A 19881-nucleotide genomic window follows, 5' to 3' on the forward strand; every position below is an offset into this window, starting at 1 on the left:
CATATGTTTCAGTAGTGATCCATTTCACAAGTCAATGACACTATGTCAGAATAAATTATTTGTTAAGTTACACTTTTATGAGGTTCCCCCCCAAACCTTTTTCGCACATTGAGGAAAGGTTATAAGCCAATAGCTTGATCATCAGCATTTCTGCATGTTGGATGTTCTGCATAATAGTGTCATGTGTTTTATAATGATATCAATGCACCAATTGTTCATAAGGGATTGTGCAAACACATTGTGCGTTCATTTATTAATTCTAGGCACATGTGAACAGAGATGACATGCTTCCCTTAAAGTGATGGCATCCCCCTTTCTTTTTAGAGATATTTTTCCTTCTTCCAACGAGGTATAACTGTTTATTATACATGTTCATGTTTAGTTACCATTACACAAGTGCATAGGACTGATGACACCATGGGTGGAATTTTCCATAAATGAGACTAAGTGTGGTGGCAAGCAGTTTCGGTCTCAGCGCTGACCCCACTATCCGAAATGGCAGGAACTTGCACCCGATTCTGTGCTTGGAGGCTCATTAATTATGCAAAGGTGCATATCGGTCTGAATCACTTAGCGGGTCAGGAGCTGGTTTGTGTGCCCGACAGATGGCGGGTTCAAATGTTTGGGAACCATATTGAAAGGCCCATCCAACACACAATCTCACTCTCTGCAGCCCACCAGAGATGTTTGGCAGCCACCCAGTGCAGGAAAAGGATGAATGATCTACTTTGCTCCACCAGAGTAAGTCATCCTTCAACACCTTCCAATATCAAACTCTCATCATGGTATCATGCACTCAAATGGCTATTCTCTTCAGGGATCTCATGCAACCATTAGCGGGGACACATATCAACACTCATTCTCTCACCGAGACTTTCACATCACCACCATCCCATCTATCATGTTGCTCGCACTCCGTCCTCTGGCTCTTCTGGGGAGGACTCACCCACACACAGGGAACATGCATCTCACCCAATCTCTGCTCCATCCCTTCTCAACATATGCCTTTCTTTATTCTTCATACAGGCCAAGCTGGTGCACGACAGTTGCGAGAAATTGCAGACTGGAGGAGGGACGGCCGACATCATTTACCCCAGTGAGTTTGAGGAGGCTACAGCTGAGCTGGCTGGGGAGGACAGCTCATTGCTTATAAGGGGAAGGGAAGATCGGTCTCTCCCAGCAACCTAGTATGGATCGCAGCTCCATCATTTCATCAAATCCTGACAATCATAGTGAGTCACATGCAGTCTTATGTAGCTCATGCTCATTAACTGAAACTCTATTTTCTATTTTCGAGGCACCAGCAGATCAAGGCCCTCAAGCCAGTCCAGCACCAGTGGCAGCCCCCAGACTTCATCAGAAGAGGAAGCTCCGGATGAATAGTCACAGTGCTTACATGCACCCTCCACCAGCTCAGAGACACACACGTCGGTGGGGCACAGCTGTAGATGAGGTTTGGCCTCACTTTCTGGGGAACGTCTTGTTGACATGTCACCACAGCATCATAGGCAGTGACAGCCCAGGTCTCTGGCACTCAGAGCTGAGTCAGATGATGAGCCTCTGGAAGTGGTCGCCAACTCATGCTGGAGATGCAACAACAGACAGCAGAACATCAGGCAGATAGTGTCCCACATTCATATTCCTGTCGTATCAACCTCAGTTGAACTAATCTCTGCACCCCTGGTGTGAGGTCAGGGAGATGTGTTTAAATCTTTATTGGAAGTGTGTGATGTAAGCGTTCTAACCCTTTTTCCTCAAAGGACACCATTGAGTGAGGGCAGCTCAGCAGCGTTGACATTCTAGTGAAGGCTTTAAGTTTTCTCTCACATTAATCTTATTTCTAAGTGGACTCTCAGTTCCCAGAGTGAGCTCACTCACAGGGCCCCATGGACCAAAGCAAAGATCATGGCCAGGAGACTCATGAGGTTAAAATGCGCAAGTGTGAGTGTGGGACTCATTCTCGATGCAAGTGGGTGGACATCCCTGAGTTGAAAAAAAATGACATCAAGGGTTAAGAGAGATGTGGCCATATTCCCCCACTTGACTTTACTCTTTCTGGAACCTGTCAGCAATTATCGTATCACGGGCATGTCTCCCACGTCTTCCTTCCTCCAAGGCTTGATCGCACTCATTCTGGCCCGCAGCAGCCTAGTGAGGTTCCTGGGCCTCCTGATCTTCATCCTCTGATAAGGTCTCATCTTCCCCCAGTTCATCCACTTGCAGGGAGTCACCTCTTTGCATTGTCAGATTGTGAAGGGTGCAATTATGTGGGGAAACCCTGTCGAGAGTGTATTTTAGTGAGGCACCTGAGCGGTCCAAGCATCTGAAACGCATCTTCAGAAGCCCTATGGTCTGCTCTATAAGGGTGCGTGTGGAGCTGGGAGCAGTGTTGTACCTCTCTTCAGAACGACTCTGAGGGTGACACATCGGTGTCATCAGCCAGCATTTCAGTGGGTACCCCTTATCCCCAAGCAGCTATCCCTGCAGATGTAATGGCCCCTCAAAATCTCAGGCACCTGGGAGTGACTCAGGATGTAGGAGTCATGGCAACTCCCAGGGCACCATGCACAAATGTGCAATATGTGCTTCACACACCAGTTATAAATTGATGGAATGATAGCCCTTGCAATTTATAAACATCAGGGCCTGCCGCCATGGAGCCCATACAGCCACATAGGTGCAGTCTATTATACCCTGCACTCTAGGGAAGCCTGTGATGTTGGTGAAGCCAGTGAATCTCGCAGCTTGGCTATCTTCATCCAGAGCAAACCTGACATAATGATGGGCCTTCCTGTAAATGACATCAATGACCTCTATATGCATCAATGTGTTGCAGACTGAGCGATGCTGCACAGGTCCCTGAGTCCGCAACATTGGAGACAATGATTCAAGGAGCAAGAAAGCAAAGCTCAGAAAATGACATGCTTGGAGACTGCAAGGGTCCATAGTTTCCTGCCCTACTTGCATGGTGGCTGATGCCACCTTGTCCCTGAGACACTCACACACACATCTAAGTGACCAATGTGGCATCGTAGATATATAACATCTTGAGCCCTGTGTGGGATGCTAAAGTTCCAGTGAAATAAGTGACCCAACCTAGCTCTGTGCTCCAATCTCTGCTGTGGCATATTAATGACCAATCAGTTGCTCATGGTCAATGAGTGGATGCCCTTTGGCCCATTAGGAGCATCACATCTGGTGCACACATGACAGGTCTTCATTTGTGGAATGTCATATATGATACTGTTGTGTCTCCTTCATTATTGCTTACATTCCCAAATTCTACATTCCTATGTGTTACTCTTGAGATGCAGTGACTGTGATGTGAAGCCACTGAATTCTGAGTAGTGCTAATGAAACCATTGGCTTTCAGCAGCTTTCATCACAAGGAGGTCTTCCTCCTTTCTTTCTAAGCAGACTCATGCTCACTCCTGCGGCAACAAGAGATTAGGGGTTAACCCCAGCATGTGTCCCCTCATGTTCACCCTTACCTCTCACTGCCATTCCACAGCCTTCTCTCCCTGTTGCCCCCCTCGCGTTTGCTCTTCCCCCTCAATGCCAGTCCGCAGCTTTCCCTACCCGTTGACCCCTTCGCGTACATCAATCTCACCCTCACATCAAATCCCACACTCGGTTGAAGTGCTAGTTTCTGAAAGTTGAGGCCTGCATGAGTGTCACAGCACAGTGGTGTTCTTTGGGGCAATGTAGGCAAAGAGCAGCAGCAGACCAACCCTACAGCCCCAGGAATGTAGTGTTCATTGCAACAAGGTCAGCGCTGCACTACAGCAGGTAGGCTATGTATGTTCCACTCATCTCGAAATTACCAGCAAACTGAGGCCTGACTTATGCACGCCACCCCTTAAGGCTGACTTAATTTCCCACTAGCGTGACTCAAGATTGGAGGGCTTGACAAGATTCCGTCGAGCAGCTGTTTTAATGAGTATTCATGACATGTTAATGAATGCAAATGGATTCACACTACTAGTCAGCAGGATAACCGACCCGCCATAAACACACCATCGGGCACATTGTAACCTGTTTTTACAATGGCAGATTTACGACTTTTTGCCTGCTGCTGGATTCTCCGCTTCCAACCCCCATGAAATCCGCCATGGATGGGATGGGAAAATTCCACCTTATGAGTCTCTGAACCATAGAGGTAATCTGCTGGGATGCTCAGGTTTAATAATGGTAACCTTATCTGGAGGTTTCTTTAATGGCTCACAGTGATCTGTGGCATTGTCATTCTTGGATGTTGCTCCTGGTTGCATTCAGGATCTAGTCCTCGATGAAATAGGATTGAACGGTGGTTAATGAGCTGGAATGGATCTGATTTTTCCTCGGTTACACCTCACTGTTGCGCCTTTGTGTGTAGGACCTTGGTTCTAAACAAATCCTTGTCCCCCTCAGCTAGTTGCCACATGCTTTCTGTGGGATCCTGGGAGTGAGCTTATTGTCCTAACTCTAAACTTGGCAATTCTGTAACTGCATTTTTATCGTGCATATTGGTCATCTTCTCTTGCAGTTTTAAAAGTTGTTTTCTGGTTTCTGAAAAGTAGAATGGGTAAGAGTAGGTAAAATGGTACGCACTGGTCTGCCAAACATGAACTCGGCCAGTGATGGACTAGTTGCATTTAAAGGTGTCGTCCTCATATGTAACATTGCAATGTGTAGATCTCGCTTGGCCTGTCTACATTTGAGAATTAGGGATTTCACTGTGTAAGTCGTTCATTCAACTAGGCCGTTAGATCTAGGGTAATGAGGAGAAGTCGTCGTGTGATTGATATTCCACTTCTCACACACATCCTGAAATGGCTTACCAATAAATTGTAGACCATTATCCATAATGATCTCTCTAGGTGCACCAAATAAACTGAAAATAGCACTTAGAGTGTGCGCAACAATTGTGCTTGATGTATTGTGCAATTGTTGAACAATGGGGTACTTGGTAAAGTAGTCGACAATGACGATGAAGTCACTGCCATCATGAAATAGATCAGATGCGATTTTGGACCAAGGATAATAGTAACTTCTTGTTGAATCAATGATTTTTTGTGCTGACTTGACAAATGCACTTCTTGACGATGGCTTCAATGTCATTGTTCATACCCAGCCAGGACCTTTCTTGCGAGTCTTCTTGCCTGATCTATGCCATGTGTGAGTGATGAAGTTGTTGAAGAATATCAGTCACAAAGATTCTGGTATGATGACCTCCTCGGATGATGCCTGGCTCAAGCCGATAATGCCAAAATGATTTCATGTGTTCGTAAGCATGCTGAATTGAATCAGGCCATCCTTCACTGATGGTTTTTCACAGCTTCTATAATATGGAACCTTTTGTCATATCTTTGTACAACTGTTGGCATTTGCATTGTGCAAAAACCAGATCCATTGACTGACTTGCATTCTCCTGCAAATATAATGCTGCAACTCCCTTGAAACTGCCAATTTCATTGAAATATTCTGGATATTTCAATGGGGTGATGGAATAGTTTCTGAGGTTGATCTGACTAATTCTGTGGATTGTCACTAGTGTGAGGTCACAGCATGCCAGTAAACCTGTGATTGCTAAAGAGTCTCCACAACGTAGAACATCCAAGACACCCAGAGAATTGATTATATTTGCACTCCAGGACTATGGAACCTGCACACAGGATTAGCGGACCATTGTACACTGAGAGTTTCACAACAGTAAGTTTCGCCATGGCCTTCCACATCTGTTAGAATTTACAGGGGCAGTGTGCAGGCACTTGGTCTGTGTCAAACTTGGCCAATAATAAGTAGTTCCCAACTTTCTTAGGGCAGATCATTTGAATCTTTGAAAACCCTTCAGGTGGTATGACAGCATCTGCATTTTCCACAAGACTGATGGTTTGAAATCTCGTCATCTGCATCTGCTGATGAAATGATCTATGGATTCTGTAGACTGTTGTCAAAATGACATGAACTCATGTTGATAAATACAGAAGTTTAACCTGATACTGAACCTGTTTTCCAATGTATCCATTATCTTTGGGGATCCTTCAGCTCTTCCACTGTTAATCCTGACATGTTCAGTGTGTGTAGATATTTACTCCCAATTGATAGGGGAATTTTTATGGCTTGCTTTTCTGGTTCAGACACATTTGAATCAAGAAACCTTTACTCTGTATGCTTTTTAAATATTTTGAATTCGGATGGTGGGTCAGGTACATCCCAAAATAAACTGATGAATTTTGTGGACCTTCTGACAATATCCCTTTGACTTTCCTTCTTCTATAGTACCTGGGATGAGTGTCACTGTAGCTGCTTTCACACATTTTTCCGAAGCTCTGTCTGTTATAATCGCAACCTTCTCTGGCCCAATTTTTATGAGTTTTTTTTTTTGTTTGACTCTTTTTCATTTGCTAGTGATTGGCCTACACTCTGGTCACTTGCCTTTACCAACTCTCTCATCCCTGTCCATAATATTGCCATCACCAAGACACACTTTCCTCTCCGCAGTATTGCCCAACTCTGTCCCAATTTTAACCTGATCCCCAATTACACCTTCATTCATACTTCTGTCACATGAAAACTTGATTTCTCCAATGTCCTTCCTGGCCTCTCATCCTTCACTCTCCAGAAATTTTAACTGATCCAAAATGAAACCACCATATTCTGGTCCACATTAAATTCTATTCATTCTTTGTCCAATCCTCAGTGACTTATACTGGCTCCCTGTACCTGTGTCTTTCAAGTTAAAAACTGATTTAAATTTTTCAATTTTTTCATTGTTCTCTAGAATGCAACCTCTTTCAGCCTGACATAGCCATCTATATCAAAAACAGAATTACCTGGAAAAACTCAGCAGGTCTGGCAGCATCGGCGGAGAAGAAAAGAGTTGATGTTTCGACTCCTCATGACCCTTCAACAGAACTAGATTCCTAGTTCTACTGAAGGGTCATGAGGACTCGAAACGTCAACTCTTTTCTTCTCCGCCGATGCTGCCAGACCTGCTGAGTTTTTCCAGGTAATTCTGTTTTTGTTTTGGATTTCCAGCATCCGCAGTTTTTTGTTTTTATAGCCATCTATATCCTTTGGTCTTTTGAGTCAGGTCTTCTTTGCAGCTCCCCTCTGATTGCTCCACCCATAACTGAACCTTCTGTCACTTTGGCTCTACTGTTTTCAACTCTCTCACTAAACCTACTGTTTTCCACATCCCTTATTATCTTTAAAAACCCTTGAAAAGTTGACCTTTTCGACCAAGCTTCTGGACACTCCTTTAATCTTTCCCTTCTATCTAGGCATTTGTTCATTTAATCAATTTATTTTCTTTTCTCTCTTGGGGTATTTTCTACAAGAAAGGCAAAACATAAATATAAATTATTGCTTTTAAAAATGTTTGTGGGAACTTGCTGTGTGGAAATTTGCTGCATTACAACAATGCCTAGAATTAAACTTCAAAAAATGCTCAATTGCCTGTAAAGTGCTTTGAGGTGTCATGAGTTAAATGATACTATATAAATGTAAGTTCTTTCCTTTCTTGCAGGCACTGGCTGACTTGCTGTGCACATCAGGCATTTACTGCCTTTGCTGAGTCAAATGTGTTATACTCTTCACAATTAATATTTTTGATTTAATTTCATCTCCTCACTATGTATGTGTTGCAACAAAGTGTGTCTTTATTAATGACCTATATATCCCCTCCCACTAAAATCGAAATGTCAGTCCTTTGACCTTCAGGGCTGTTTTTCATTGATGTAAGTTATTGTTCTTAGTGTAGCACTTGCAATATTTTTCTTCGGTCTGGTAACTGTGGCAACAGCATGTAAATGAGGTCATTCAAAATTATTTTCAGAGAACACTGATCAAACTGGAACATTTGAAAGTCTCTCTTTGTAGATGGTGCTTTGGCTCATCCACTAAGTGTCAGAAGGTAAAATGTCCCTTCAGTCATAATCAGTTGCATTCACTTTGGCTTACTTTTAGTTTAACAGATTCAAACATCTGACATGACCATGAAATAAATCTATTAGTAAGGCTGTATATCACTAATACTAGGCTGGAGATTTGATAATAATGCAGCATAAATAAACTAATGCTTATATTATGCGTTTTTTATAGAGTTCTTCTAGAGTTTCTGACATTGAAATGCTGCCATGAGCCATCCATGATTATATATTGGCCTCAAAACCAGAAATGAACCCAACTCCCCTTTCACATATAACTTACGACCAACTGCAAAAAAATGGATCCTATCCTCTTTTTTCATTTTGTGCTACTCAGCTTTGCTATGTACTTCTTTGTATGTCCATGCGAGTGCTGCATGTGCTAATATGTGTGGTCAGGCAACATGAATTGTAAACTGTGGGACTTCTTCTCAACAACCTTTAAAATGTATAATTTTACTGTAGTCCAATTTTTAATCCCTTCCCCAAAAATTGCAGGCTCTCAGGCCCATCACTGCTGGGTAACTATTGGCCAAACAACCATCAATATTTGTGCACAAGAAAGGTTCCAAAAATAAAGTTAAACTTATATCCTTTGAAAGTAACTCAAATAGTTGCTATGAAAAGCAAACTGGTTTTTTCAGCATTCTCTGCTTTTGTTTAGTTTTATTTGTTCTGCCCCAAAGTGCTTGATTAATCTATATTAAGCTGGTTTATAATATAAGACCAGACATTTACCAGAATAGTTTGAGCTAACAGACTGTGTATGTGACTGTACTGGGAAGGAACAATGTAATATAAAACTCACCTATCGCCTTCTCTTAAAGCTTTCATTTGTTTTCCAATTAAGCAGGCAAATAATGGGCCAATTCTGGCTCCAGGGAGAAAATCTTCTGCCAAACCACCAAGCCAGATGTCAATATTGTTTGGATGCCCATAGAGATCCATTATCTTTTCAACTAAATCTAAATCAGATATTGCTTTCCTTAAATTGGCTTTAGTTTCTAATCTTTCCAGTTCACAGAATTCCCTCCAGTCATTGTATCCTAGAAGTAAAGTCATGCATTCTCTGTTAGTTTAGGAAGTCAACAAGAAACTCTGGTCCTGAAATTGCATTAGAGGATATTAACCTGTAAAGGCTTAATGAGTCATCTGCTATTCCTTGATCCATTATGTTAGCAGGTGCATTAACCTAATGAATAAGTCATTGCATCCACTAAATAGCAGAGAGAGGAACTTCAAACATAGAGATGATATACCAATATCTCACAATATAATCCCAATGCCTCTGTATTGATCAAAAGTTCATTAATGCCATTCAATTTTAACTAAATGTGCAGCCTCTACTGTAATGGGCATCAGCACCACATCATCCAAGGCATTGCTATGGGTCACTTTTCAAAACCACTTCTAACAAAGATAAATGCCATCTGTTTAAAGGGCCAATGACAACATTGGCAGTAAAGGGACAGAGATCAGAAAGTAGTGGTGAACAGTTATAGACTGCAGGGGAATGTACAGTGCTGTTCCCCAGGTTTTGGTATTATAAGCACTGCTCTTTTTTGATATATTAATAACTTAGATTTAGGTATACAGGGCTTAATTTCAAAGTTTGCAAATAACACAGAACTCAGAAATGTGGTAGGCAGCAAGGGGGATAATAATAGAATTCAGGAAGGTCTGTAGTGGTGAAATGAGCAGATACATGGCAGATGAAATTTAATGCAACAAGTCTGGAGTGATGCATTGGCAGAAAGGGTGAGGAGAGGCTATACGTACTAAATAGTGCAATTCTAAAAATGCTTCAGGAACAGAGAGATCTCGGGGTGTATGTACACAAGTTTTTGAAGGTGATAATTTGAGAAGACTGTAATAAAAGTATGTGGTACCCTTGGCTTTATTAATAGAAGCATAGAGTACAAAAGCAAGGAGATTATGCTAAGGCTGGGATTTTCCGGCAGGACCTGATGCAGGAGATCCGGCAGCCCAGCCGAAAGTCCATTGACTTTTGGTGGGACTGGACAATCCTGGAGGCATCCTGGAAAATCCCACTTTAAGTCTTTATAAATTGCTGGTTAGTGCCTAACTGGAGAATTGCATCCAAATCTGGGTGCCACACTTTAGGAAGATCTCAGAGAGAATGTAGAGGAAATTTATTGTAATGATGCTGGGCTTGCTCTACTCCTGTTATTTGGAGAAATTAGACAATTTAGAGTTTTGCTGCTTAGAGCAGGTCTGGCTCGAGTGCTGTTTTGGGTGCATTAGGGTGCTTAATTTGGAGCTTGCCTCCAGTAGCTGACTCATACCTTGCTACAGGGGAAGAAGAAGATTGATGAGTAACTGGTATGTTATTCTACTTATTCTAATTGTAATAAATAGTTTTTAAAGCTACAATATGGCAGATCAGCTCGGTCAAGTGGAATGTACATCCTGTGGTTTGTGGGAAGTCATGGACGCACCATGTGTCCTAGACAAACACATTTGCATGAAGTGTCACCTGCTGCAGAAGCTTGAGCCTTGGGTTATGGAACTCGAGCAGTGACTGGAGTTACTGTAGTGCATCCACGAGGCAGATAACTACATGGATAGTACATTTAAGGAGATGGTCATACCATAGATTAAAAAATACAGGCAAAAAGGGAATGGATGACTGCCAGGAAGCCTAAGAGATCCAAGCAGGTAGCGCAGGAGTCCCCTAGGTCAATCTTGCTTGCTAATCGGCTTTCCATTTTGGATATTGGTGAGGGTGATGGTTCCTCAGGGGAGTGCAGCCAAAGCCAAGTCTGTGGCACATGAGTGGTTCAGCTGCACAGGAGGGGAGGAAGAAGAGTGAGAGAGCAATAGTGATAGGGGATTCCATAGTCAGGGGATCAGACAGGTATTTCTGCTTCAGTAAACGTGACTCCAGAATGGAATGTTTCCTCCCTGGTGCCAGGGGCAAGGATGTCATGGAGCAGGACATCCTAGTCAGGGAGGGTGAACAGCCAGAAGTTGTGGGTGACTTCAATCTGCATATAAACTAGATAAACCTAATGGGTGCTAATGCCATGGAAGATGAGTTTCTGGAGTGTGTTAGGAATGGTTTTCTAGAGCAGTACATTGAGGAACCAACTAGAGAATAGTCTATTTTAGAACTAGTAATATGTAATGAAAAAGGGATAATTAATAAGTTGTTGTAAAATAACCTTTAGGGATGAGTTGCCAAAACATGATAGAATGTTATATTATGTTTGAAAGTGAGGTAATTCGATATGAAACCAGGGTGTTAAATTTGAACAAAGGAAATTAGAAGGCATGAGGGGCAAATTGGCTGAGATGGATTGAGAAAATGCATTAAAAGGTATGATGGCACACAGGCAATGGACAGTCTTTAAAGAATTGTCACATAGTTTAGAGCAATTATACTTTCCTTTAAGGCACAAAAACCCAAAATGAAAAGTCAGTCAACCGTGGCTAACAAAGGGACTTAAGGGTTATATAAGATTAGAAGTGAAGGCATATAAAGTTGCCAGAAATAGTAGTAAATAATAGCAGTAAACCTGAGAGTTGGGAAGATTTTAGAATACGGCAAAGGAGGACCAAGAAACTGATAAAGAAAGGCAGAATGGAATATGAATGTAAACTAGCAAAAAACATAAAAATGGATATAGATCGGTTGGAGACTTGGGCGGAGAAATGGCAGTTGGAGTTTAATTTGGACAAATGCGAGGTAATGCATTTTGGAAGGTCTAATACAGGCAGGAATTATACAGTAAATGGCAGAACACTTAAGTTCGACGGACAGAGGGATCTGGGTGTACAGGTCCACTGGTCACTGAAAGTGGCATCGCAGGTGGATAAGGTAGTCAGGAAGGCATATGGCATGCTTGCCTTCATTGGCAGGGGTATTGGGAAGTCATGCTGCAGCCGTATAGAACCTTGGTTAGGCCACACTTGGAATATTGCGTGCAATTCTGGTCGCAACATTACCAGAAGGATATGGAGGCATTGGAGAGGGTGCAGAGGAGGCTTACCACGGTGCTGCCTGGTCTGGAGGTTATTAGCTATGAGGAGAGGTTGGAGAAACTCGGATTGTTCTCACTAGAGCGACGGAGATTGAGGGGCGACTTGATAGAAGTTTACAAAATTATGAGTGGCATGGACAGGGTAAATAGTCAGAAGCTTTTTCCCAGGGTGGAAGAGTCAGTTACTAGGGGACATAGATTTAAGGTGAGAGGAGAAAACGTTTGAGGTGATGTGCGGGGCAAGTTTTTTACACAGAGGGTAGAGAGTGTCTGGAATTCACTGCCAGAAGAGGTGATGGAAGCAAGTACGATAGTGGTGTTTAAGAGGCAGCTTGACAAATACATGAATAAGATGGGAATAGAGGGATACGGACCCCGGAAGTGCAAAATGTTTTAATTGACGGGCAATATGATCGGCGCAGTCTTGGAGGGCCAAAGGGCCTGTTCCTGTGCTGTACTTTTCTTTGTTTTTTGTTCTTTAACTGTAGCAGTGTCTATAGGGATGAAAAAAGGAAGCGTTTGGCTAAGACAAATGTGGGTCCATTACAGGCAGAGTTAGGAGAATTTATAATGGAGAATAAAGAAATGGCAGAGGAGCTAAATGATTACTTTGTGTCTGTCTTCACTGAGGAAGATACAAGAAATCTCCCAGAATTAAAGATCTAACAGACAAGGGAGAATGAGGAATTGAAGAAAATTTGTATAAGTAAGAAGTTTGTATTGAAGAAATTAACGGAACTGAACGTTGATAAGTGCCCGGGACGTGATGACCTACATCCCAAAGTGTTGAAAGAGGTTGCTATTGAGATGGTGGGTGCATTGGTGATCATTTTCCAAAATTCTATAGATTCTGGAATGGTTCCTGAAGATTGGAAGGCAGAAAATGTCACCCCACTATTGAAGAAGGGAGGGAAATAGAAAACAGGGAACTACAGACCAGTTAGCCTTACATCAGTCGTAGGGAATCTATTACAAAGGATATGATAAATGCATACTTGGATAATAATGATCTGATTGGGCATAGTCAACAGAGAATTATGAACAGAAAATCATTCTTGACAAACCTGTTGGAGTTTTTTGAGGATGTTACTAACAAAATTGATAAAGGGGGGTCAGTGGATGTCGTATACTTGGATTTTCAGAAGGCTTTTGATAGAGTTCTCCACAGGAGGTTGGTTAGCAAAATTAAAGCACATGAGATAGGAGGTAATATTCTGGCTTGGATTAAGGATTGGTTAACAGAGAGTAGGAATAAACAGGTCATTCTCGCGTTGGCACATTGTGACTAGTGAGATACTGCAAGGATCAGGACTCGTGTCCCAGCTGTTCACAATAAATATCAATAATTTGGTTATGGGGAGTAAATGTAATATTTCCAAGTTTGCAGATGACATATAGCTAAGCAGAAATGTGTGTTGTAGGAAAGATACAAAGTAGCTTCAAGAGGATTTGGACAGACTGAATGAGTGGGCAAGAACATGGCAGATGAAATATAATGTGGAAAAATGTGAGGTTATCCACTTTGTTAGGAAGTGCAGAGTATTTCCTAAATGGTAAGAGATTAAAAAATGTAGATGTACAAAAGGGACCTGGGTGTTCTTGTCCATAAGTCACTGAAAGCTAACATGCAGATGCAGCAGGCAATGAGGAAGGCTAATGGAATGTTGGCCTTTACCGCAAGAGGATTTGAGTACAGGAGTAGCAAAGTCTTGCTTTAATTGTATAGTAGCTTGGTTAGACCACACTTGGAATACTGTGTGCAGTTTTGGTCCCCTTACCTTAGGAAGGATATTACTGCCATTGAGGGAGTACAATGAAGGTTCACCAGATTTGTTCCGGGGATGGCGGGACTGTCCTACGAAGAGAGATTGAGGAAACTAGGCTTGTATTCTCAAGAATTTCGGAGAATGAGAGGTGATCTCATTGAAACCTACAAAATGCTTAAAGGGATATACAGGGTAGATGCAGGTCAGATATTTCCCCTGGCGGGGGAGCTTAAAACCACAAGACACAATTTCAAAATAATGGGGAGGCTATTTGGTACTGAAATGAAGAGATTTTCTTTTTACTCAGAGGTTTGGCAATCTTTTGAATTTCCAGCCCCAGGGGTCTGTGGAAGCTCTGTCATTGCGTATATTTAAAGTGGAGATTGACAGATTTCTAAATGTCAATGACATAAAAGGATATGGGGATAGTGTGGGAAAAAGGCATTGAAGTGGATGATCAGCCTTGATCGTACTGAATGGTGGAGAAAGCTTGATGGGCTAAATGGCCTACTCCTGCTCCTACGTTCCTGGGAAGGTTAAGAGGAGATTTAATAGAGGTGTTTGAAATCATGAAGGGTATTGGTTGAGTAAATGAGGAGAAACTGTTTCCAGTGCTAGAGGGCTGATAACCAGGGACACAAATTTAAATTAATTTGCAAAAGAGCCGGAAACGAGATTGGAGAAATTGCTAAATGGAGCAAATTGTTATTAGCGGGAATGTTCTACCTAAAAGGGTTAATGTGGAAGCAGATTCAATGATATCTTTCAAAAAGGGAATTGGATAAATATTTAAAGGGGGAAAAGTAGTACGGCAGGAAAATTGGAATAATTGAATAGCTCTTTCATAGAGGCAGCATGAACATGATGGGCAATACCGTCCTATGTTTCTATGAGTAGCATACTGCTCCTGCATCTTTCACATTTGAGTTCCAATCAGCACCATCCAGACCTATCTAAAAATCAGAATGAACGGGAGTTCGGCATAAGTTGGCACTTTAAATAAACACTTTATTTTGATGTTGTTACCACCCCAATTTTAAATGCAAATAGGGGCGTGGAGGCACAAAAATCATTACCACACACAAGTTAATTTTCTGACTGGTATACTTCGGTATAAATAGTTAATGCATTCATACAAATTTCCCCTGTGTGATATTTTTTACTGTAGGCCCTAACCCATTTAACATAAACAGATGAATGGCTGAAATGAAATCAAGGGCATTGAATAATTTAGTATGAGCCTGTAGAACAATTGTATCGGAATAGTGCCAGTTGCATTTTTGGTTACTAATTGGTTAGTTGCTGAGTGGACTTAAAAACAGAGACATAAATATTAATCATTGAATAAGAAGCTTTTATGGTTGCACCTTGTAAAATTTGCTTGGATAAGAGCAGTTGTTACCTTAAAGAGGTTCCCTTGAGGATCTTGTAGGCCTTAATGTTTTGGACAGCATACAACAGGCAGAGCCTGCTGTCGAGGCGTACCAGTTCTTCTGAGGAATTCTTTAAAAGTAACAACCTCTTTTTCAGAGCAAATTTACATAATGTAACCATAAAACCATTTCACTCAATATTACCACTCTCACCATGGAAACCTTCAAACAATTTTTAATATTAATCATATTTGCAAGGTGCAACTGCTCAGGGGTTACGTTTACCAGGAAGTCCGTGGTCTCGCCCTCGTTGCAGATTTAAAGATGCCAGATCCAATGCTACAGCATTTGTCAGAGTAAATAGTTTCTCTGTCAGTTCTTCAATCATCATTTGATCCGATGTCTGCAGTTTTGCTGGTTTTGCCAGCAGCCCCCTGAACAAGGGGTTTAAACCACCTACCAATCACAACAGAAATATTGATTTAATTTGTAGCCTGTTGTAAGCATGATGCAACATTGTTTTAAGCCTCACAATATATAGATATTCACCTTCTTTAATGATTCTCCAAGGACTGAAAAAGGTGTTTTGCAGATTTATACTTCGGTACTTGGGATGCTCCTTATAATTTTCATCAAATCTTTGTATCTTAGGACTGATAGTTGCATGACCAAAACGGAAAGCTGCAGTTGCAAACACATTGGATAATGTGGGATTCAGTGTTTCATCATATCCATCATATTTTCCAAGGAATTGATCAGAAACTTGAGAACCAAGGATTTTTGGAATGTAGTCTCTCATTGTAAGAATCTACAGCAAATACAATAAAATCCTCCTGTGAGTAATTGTCAGAGGAATGATATAACTAGATAGAGCCATGTACATCATTCTTGAAAAGAGGAAGGCATTATCTCAGGAAGGGCTTTTTATTACTAGACGTATAATTGCAAATATCGCACTTGTCAATGGCTGGTGAGCTTTCCAATACTGCACAGCAGTTGGTAATGGCAGGGCCTTTGAAACTTCATTGAAATGTTTTCAATAACAGGAATAGTCAGCTTGAAAACCATAACTGAGTTTTTGACATGTTAGATGTCATATCAGGTTCATTCTGCTGTGGAACGCAAATCTGCAATTTTTCTGTTTGTGATCATTTCTCTCTTTGCTGTTTGTGAGCCCTCGCTGTGCATAAGTTGGCTGCAGCATTTCCCTACATTACAACAGCTTTACTGCATTATCTGTGAAGTGCTCTGAGGCTTCTTGAGATCAATAAAGGACGATATACTTGAAAATTCTTTTATTTTTATTTCCAGGCTTAGGTATTGAATCTCTTGCTTGAATGCTGCTATTTCAATGGTGGACATTGGCTGGAGATAAACCTGCAGTAAATGGTATTGGGTATTGCTGAGTTGGTCTCTGTTGAGCCTAAGTTTGCAGAGGCAGTTTTTCTCTGTTATTGTGAGATATGGAATTGGCTGCGTGCCCGCTGAGTTGTCAAAGGCCTATTAAGGCCATTTAAAAACTAATGGACATAATTAACAGGGCTGCCCGTGCAACCTGAAGTTGGTGGGCAGGTGAAGAGCCCAGGCGGCCTTCACATTTATCATAGAACCTCATCCACGGGTGGGATAAGGTTTCATGAAGGGTTTATAAATGTAATAAAAAATTTTAGTGAAATTTGTTGACATGTCCCAGCTCACGTGACACTGTCACATGAGGGGACATATCCGAATAATTTTTAAAAATCTGCTTTTCAGTTTTTCACAATGAAATTAAACTCCCTGAGGCAGTTCCATGCTTCAGGGAGATTTCTGTGGTCTTTGGTGTGCAGGCCTCCACTCTCTATCCTACCCCACCTGCACAGGGAGTGCTGAGTGCTTCTGGATGCTTGTCATGCTGTTCGGGCCTTAATTGGCCCGCCCATGTTAAAATGGCGGTGAGCAGCTGATCGTGTGCGGCGATCAGCTGCGCGCCCACCCACACCCGCTCACACCCAGCCCGGACGACAAGGAGAAAATTATCCCCCAGGTCTGTGAATGTGTTTGCTGAGATAATGGTGGAAATGTGCCATTGCCCTAGAATTATGCAATTCCTTGACATTGCTGCTTTGATGTTTTGTTGCATGTAATCTGTGGCAGGGACCGCTTCAAAAGCAATTGATATATATTTTAATGAAATGGCTGAAAAAAGCAGCACAGCTTAGAAAGTCCCTTCCTGACAGGTGGTCCTTTAACAGCTCTAAATGGGTATAGCTAGTGTTGGGTGAGAGCAGGATGGGATATCAGGGCTGCAGCATTAATCCCTCAGCTGAGTAATATTTTGCGATGGAGTAAATTTCTCAAGCATTCTGTGTGAATGATACATTTCTAGGTCTTTCCATTGATATTTCTCTAGATTCAGCATCACTGACTACTCCTGTGGGTGGACCTCACATCCTGTATGCCCCATGGTGCATTTTTACCTTTCTAAAATCTAGTTACATGTAATGAGACCTGAGTGTTGACAGAAGACCATTATCACCAGCTTAAGATATATCACAAACGAAAAAAAAGAAAATGCTGGAAATGGTCAGTAGGTCTAGCAGCATCCATGGAGAGAGAAACAGAATTGACGTTTTGAGTCCATATGACCCTTCTTCAGAGCTGAAGGGAAGTGGAAATGTAATGAAATTTATACGGTTTAAGGGGTGTGGAGCAGGTGGAGCTGGATAGAAGGCCAGTGATAGGTGGGGACAAAGGGGGGATTGACAAAGATGTCATGAACTAAAGGACAAAAGGGATTGTTAATGGTAGTGGTTAGTGTCAAAAAAGGTGCTGATAGTGGTATAAAGGTAAGAAAGCAGAGTATGATTATTGCAGAACAAGCAGTGTGTGAAAGAATAACATGGGGCTGAATCTTCTAGTCGGCATGTGGGGGTGGGCCCGACATGCCGATGCGTAAAATGATGCATGATGACATCAGGCGTGCATCCCGAAATCATCGCGATATTTCATTTGGCGGGCTGGCAACAGAGTCGGCTGCGCACCCGCTGAAATGCTAATGGCCTATTAAGGCCATTAAGGGATTAATTCAAGTATGTAAGAATGCTGTCTGTTCTTAAGGTTGGCGGGCAGGCGAAAAGCCAGTGGCCTTCGGGTTTTTCAGGAATCCTCATCCATGGGCGGAATGAGGTTTCCTGAAGTTTTTATAAAATAAATACATTTTCCAACCTTTACAAACATTTCCCAACTCATGCAACACCGTCACATGAGGGAACATGTTTAAATACATTTTTACATCATTTATTGAACTATTTTATTATCTATTCAATCTCCCTGAGAAGCACCGGCCCCGACTCTCCCTCCTCCCACCGCCTGCACGGGTAGCGCTGAGCCTGCCTTAATTGGCCCACCCATGTAAAATGGTGGCACGCAGCCAATCGCGGGTGGCGATCAGATCCACGGCCGCCTCTGCCTACCATAGGAAAAATCCAGGCCATGGAACAAGTAACAGATGGCCCTGTAGGGGATGGGGTAGGGGGATGGGGTGGTGGTGGGGAAAAAAAGGGGCAGAATTTTGCCTTTGGTGGGCGGGTGGGCCTCACCGGCTCAGTGGCGGGCAGGCAGCCGACCTCCGCTGCCAAAACAGGGCTCGCCACCATTTTGAATGGGCGGGCCAATTAAGTGCTCTGTGCTGCCTGTGCGGGAGGGGGGAGGGAATCCCCAAATGTCAAAGTGCGCTCTTTCGCGCATGTCCGTGAAAGAGCGCACTACTCCCTGATACTAAGTGCTGTCTCAGGGAGATTAGTGACAGGTTAAAAAACTCTAAACATAGAAAAATAAAACATTATTAACATGTCTCCCTCATGCGACAATGTCACACGAGATGGGACATGTTAATAAGAAGCACTGAAACTTTATTAAAGTTTTTAAACATGAACTTGAAACCTCATCCCGCCAGTGGATGAGGTTTCATTTATTATCAGAAGCCCGCTGGGGCTCCTGGCCTGCCCACCAACCTTAAGGTTGGACGGGAGGGGGTCTTTAATTATCTTAATTACACTGTCAATGGCCTCAATTGGCCATTGACAGGTCGGTGGACGGACAGCTGATTTCGCTGTCCGCCCACCTTTCTAAAAATTTAAATGGACCGGGATGACGTCAGGGATTCCTCCTGACATCATTCCGCATCATTTTCCCATCAGCGAGCAGGCCCCGCCCCCAAATCACCAATGGGAAAATTCTGGCCAAGGATAGAAAATGGGATAAAAATGGGATAAAACCACAAATAAATGAATAAAAATAAGTGGATAAAAAATAAAAATGAAGGTGCAAAAAAAGGGGATTAAAAAAAGGGGGTGAGGATGGAGAAGAGAGTTCATGGTCTGATGCTGTTGAACTCCATGTTAAGTCCGGAAGGCTGTAAAGTGCCTAATCGGGAAACGAGGCGCTATTCCTCCAGTTTGTGTTGAGCTTCACTGGAACATTGCAGCAGGCCAAGGACAGACATATGGGCATGAGAGCAGGGTGGTGTGTTGAGATGGCAAGCGACAGGGAGGTCTGGGTCATGCTTGTGGACAGACCAGAGGTGTTCTGCAAAGTGGTCACCCTGTCTGCATTTGGTTTCCCTGATGTGGAGGAGGCCACATTGGGAGGAGGTAAAGGGACAGGTGTTACACCTTCTTTGATTGCATAGGAGGTGCAGTGGGAGGAGGATGAGGTGTTGGGGGTGATGGAGGAAAGGACCAGGGTGTCCCGGAGGGCATGGTCCCTACGGAATGCCAACAGGAGGAGTGAAGGGAAGATGTGTTTGGTGGTGGTATCATGTTGGAGTTGGCAGAAATGGCAGAGG

General features: G+C 42.6%; 1 protein-coding gene across 1 annotated transcript in view; it reads right to left on the minus strand.

Annotated features, from left to right (window-relative positions):
- The window catches only part of tpo (thyroid peroxidase), an 83758-nt gene that overhangs the window by 22081 nt on the left and 41796 nt on the right, over positions 1-19881 (minus strand). The window contains exons 6-8 of the mRNA XM_041188152.1: positions 15603-15861; positions 15339-15509; positions 8719-8956 (exon numbers count right to left, since the gene is read on the minus strand). Coding sequence (XP_041044086.1) covers positions 8719-8956; positions 15339-15509; positions 15603-15861 — 668 coding nt within the window. The remainder of the gene's footprint in view (positions 1-8718; positions 8957-15338; positions 15510-15602; positions 15862-19881) is intronic.

Source organism: Carcharodon carcharias, chromosome 5, assembly GCF_017639515.1.
Source record: "Carcharodon carcharias isolate sCarCar2 chromosome 5, sCarCar2.pri, whole genome shotgun sequence".
Taxonomy (NCBI): Eukaryota; Metazoa; Chordata; class Chondrichthyes; order Lamniformes; family Lamnidae; genus Carcharodon; species Carcharodon carcharias.